Genomic DNA, 2529 nt, shown 5'->3' on the forward strand with positions numbered 1-2529 from the left:
TAAAAAAAAAAAAAAAAAAAACTGAAATCTATATCAACAACATATAGTCACCGTCTCACCGAGATAATATTTTCTTTTTTTACCCAATTAAATAGTAATTTTCCTATTGACAAAAAAAAAAAAAATAGTAATTTTCCCTTTAATAATCCCCGTAGAAAAGGATATCAATTGTCTTTTTGCCTTTTTGGAAATTGGAAAAGCATCGTCTATAAGTTACTTTATACCAAGCGCTCTTGCTTGTACTGTAACTCTTCTAGGGTTTTAGTTGATAAACCATCTCTAACGGGTTTTGTTATATCGACTTAGTTGCTCCAAATCTCTATTCGTTTTTTTCGGATCTCTATGCTATATCCTCTGGAATGGTCTGTTTTATATCTGAAGAGAAGATGGAAGAAGCTAGAAGAGCGATGGAGATTGCTGAGAAGAAACTCTCGGAGAATGATTACGATGGTGCGAAGAACTTCGTTAACAAGGCTCAGCGTTTGTATCCACAGCTTGATGGTTTGAACCAACTGTCGATGATGATCAATGTTTATATTTATGCATCAAACAGAGGAGGAGAAGAAGCTGATTGGTACAAGATTCTCGGTGTCGATCCTTTAGCTGATGATGAAGCAGTGAAGAAAAATTACAAGCAGTTTGCTCTTTTGCTTCATCCGGACAAGAACAAGTTTGATGGTGCGGAAGGCGCCTTTAAGCTGGTTTTAGAAGCTTGGTGTTTGATGTCTGATAAGGTTAAGAGAGCTTCTTATGATCAAAGGAGGAAGTCGAAAGAAACAAGGACTCAGATCCAGAAATCAACAAACCAACAACAAGATGGTGTAGATACGAGGAAGGAAGCAAGAAGTACTAAGCATGCATCTGCCGCGGATGCATCAAAACAGAGGCAAACAAGTGACTTTTGGAGAAGCAGTATGTTTTGGATAATATGCAGAAAATGCAAGACACAATGGAGGGATTCTGATCTTAACAACGCAAGACCTTGTCCAAATTGTAGTCAAACTTTCATTACAAATGAGAAAACTCCAAAAGCACCAAACTGATGCAGCATTCTAGAAGCTTCTTCTTCTCCACGTTTCTTTTTATGTTGGTGTTATTCAATTTCCTTTTGCTATGTTATTTCCTTTTCTTTAAGATTCTCTTTAGGTGTTTAGCATTATTGAATCTAGGGCTAGCAGCTTTACCCCTCTCTTCTATTCATACCGGAGTTTGTAAGAGGCAAGACAAAGAAGAAATTCAGAGAAAGTCCCAAAAGAGAATTCACTGTCTCTGAACTAATTGCCCACACTGGATCTCCCTGTTCATCAAAAGTGTCTAATCTAAGATAATGCTAATCAATACACATATGTGACATATACATGCAAATTTCTAGAGACAAAGAACTTTTTCGATTGTCAAACCATTCAAGCAGAGACATTATGGTTCTCATTCACAAAATTATCAATGTGATGGTTCTACATAAACCTTAGAAAAATTCTCACAATCCGTGGGCAAGTAGCTCGGAGTAAATTACTAATCACATAGATCTATGCCTAGATTTCATAAACTAAGACTATGATTCAAACCATAAGTTACAACAAACCTAAATCGATTCTCAAAATATTCAAGCAGAGAAATTGAAATGGTTCTCATTTTCTATAACTATCCAGATCATAATCAAGATTCATCACATTCTATATAAACCTTAGTAAAATTCACAACTATGAATTTACGGAAAAAAATATTTGAAGTTAAAATCACTCACAGGAGCATAGGGAAGAAGAAAGAGCCATAGTATATACACAGCTTCAGCAGTCCACAGAAGATACCGAACGATTCTCCGTTTAGAATCATCTTCGATCTCAACCGTCGCCGTCTCCGGTTTCCGGCGAGCACAGCACGGGAACGAGGAACTGTTTCGTGTTCGTAATTTGAAACAATCGGTTGTTGTCTGCCATGGATTGCAGCACCGATCGACAGTCGAGATTTCTCTACTCCGGCGGAAAAGGCGAGGCGGATTGGTTTGGGAAGTGTGGAGGCGGTGACGGAGACATGACACCGTCGGTGAAGTTATCAGAATCATTGTCGTCCCTTCACTGCATTATCCACCGTTAGTCGGAGATATTTTGATATATCTGAAAAAGAAAAACAAAAACTCATCGTAACGGCAGCGTTTTCGCATTCTATGATGAGTTTAAACGACGTCGGTGGATAAAACTTGAATTACACTCTTCAAAATTGGGCCTTTAACGGGCCTTAGACCCAAAATTGTTTTTTCATCGTAGAAGTGATTTGAGTCATTTTACGAAACATTTTTCTTCGGTAACCACCAAAATGTTTATCCCTAAACAACAAAAGAAATCGACATCAACCTAATTTTTTGGCATGGCTGCCAACAAAACGCATAGCCAGACTGGACTTTCTTCTAATCAAACTTGAACTGTCTCCATCACTATAATTCTTTGTACACAGTTTCTACAATTTCTACATTTGATAAATATTACAGTAGAACATTTATAAATTAATACTCTTTAAATTAATACTCGCTAT

General features: G+C 37.1%; 1 protein-coding gene across 1 annotated transcript in view; it reads right to left on the bottom strand.

Moving 5' to 3' along the window:
• LOC104710351 overlaps window positions 1-2138 on the bottom strand; it is a gene marked incomplete in the record, with an annotated part of 4214 nt that extends 2076 nt beyond the window's left edge. The window contains 2 exon segments of the mRNA XM_010426931.2: window positions 1214-1297; window positions 1745-2138. Coding sequence (XP_010425233.2) covers window positions 1214-1297; window positions 1745-2062 — 402 coding nt within the window.

The sequence above is a fragment of the Camelina sativa genome, chromosome 9 (assembly GCF_000633955.1).
Source record: "Camelina sativa cultivar DH55 chromosome 9, Cs, whole genome shotgun sequence".
Taxonomy (NCBI): domain Eukaryota; kingdom Viridiplantae; phylum Streptophyta; class Magnoliopsida; order Brassicales; family Brassicaceae; genus Camelina; species Camelina sativa.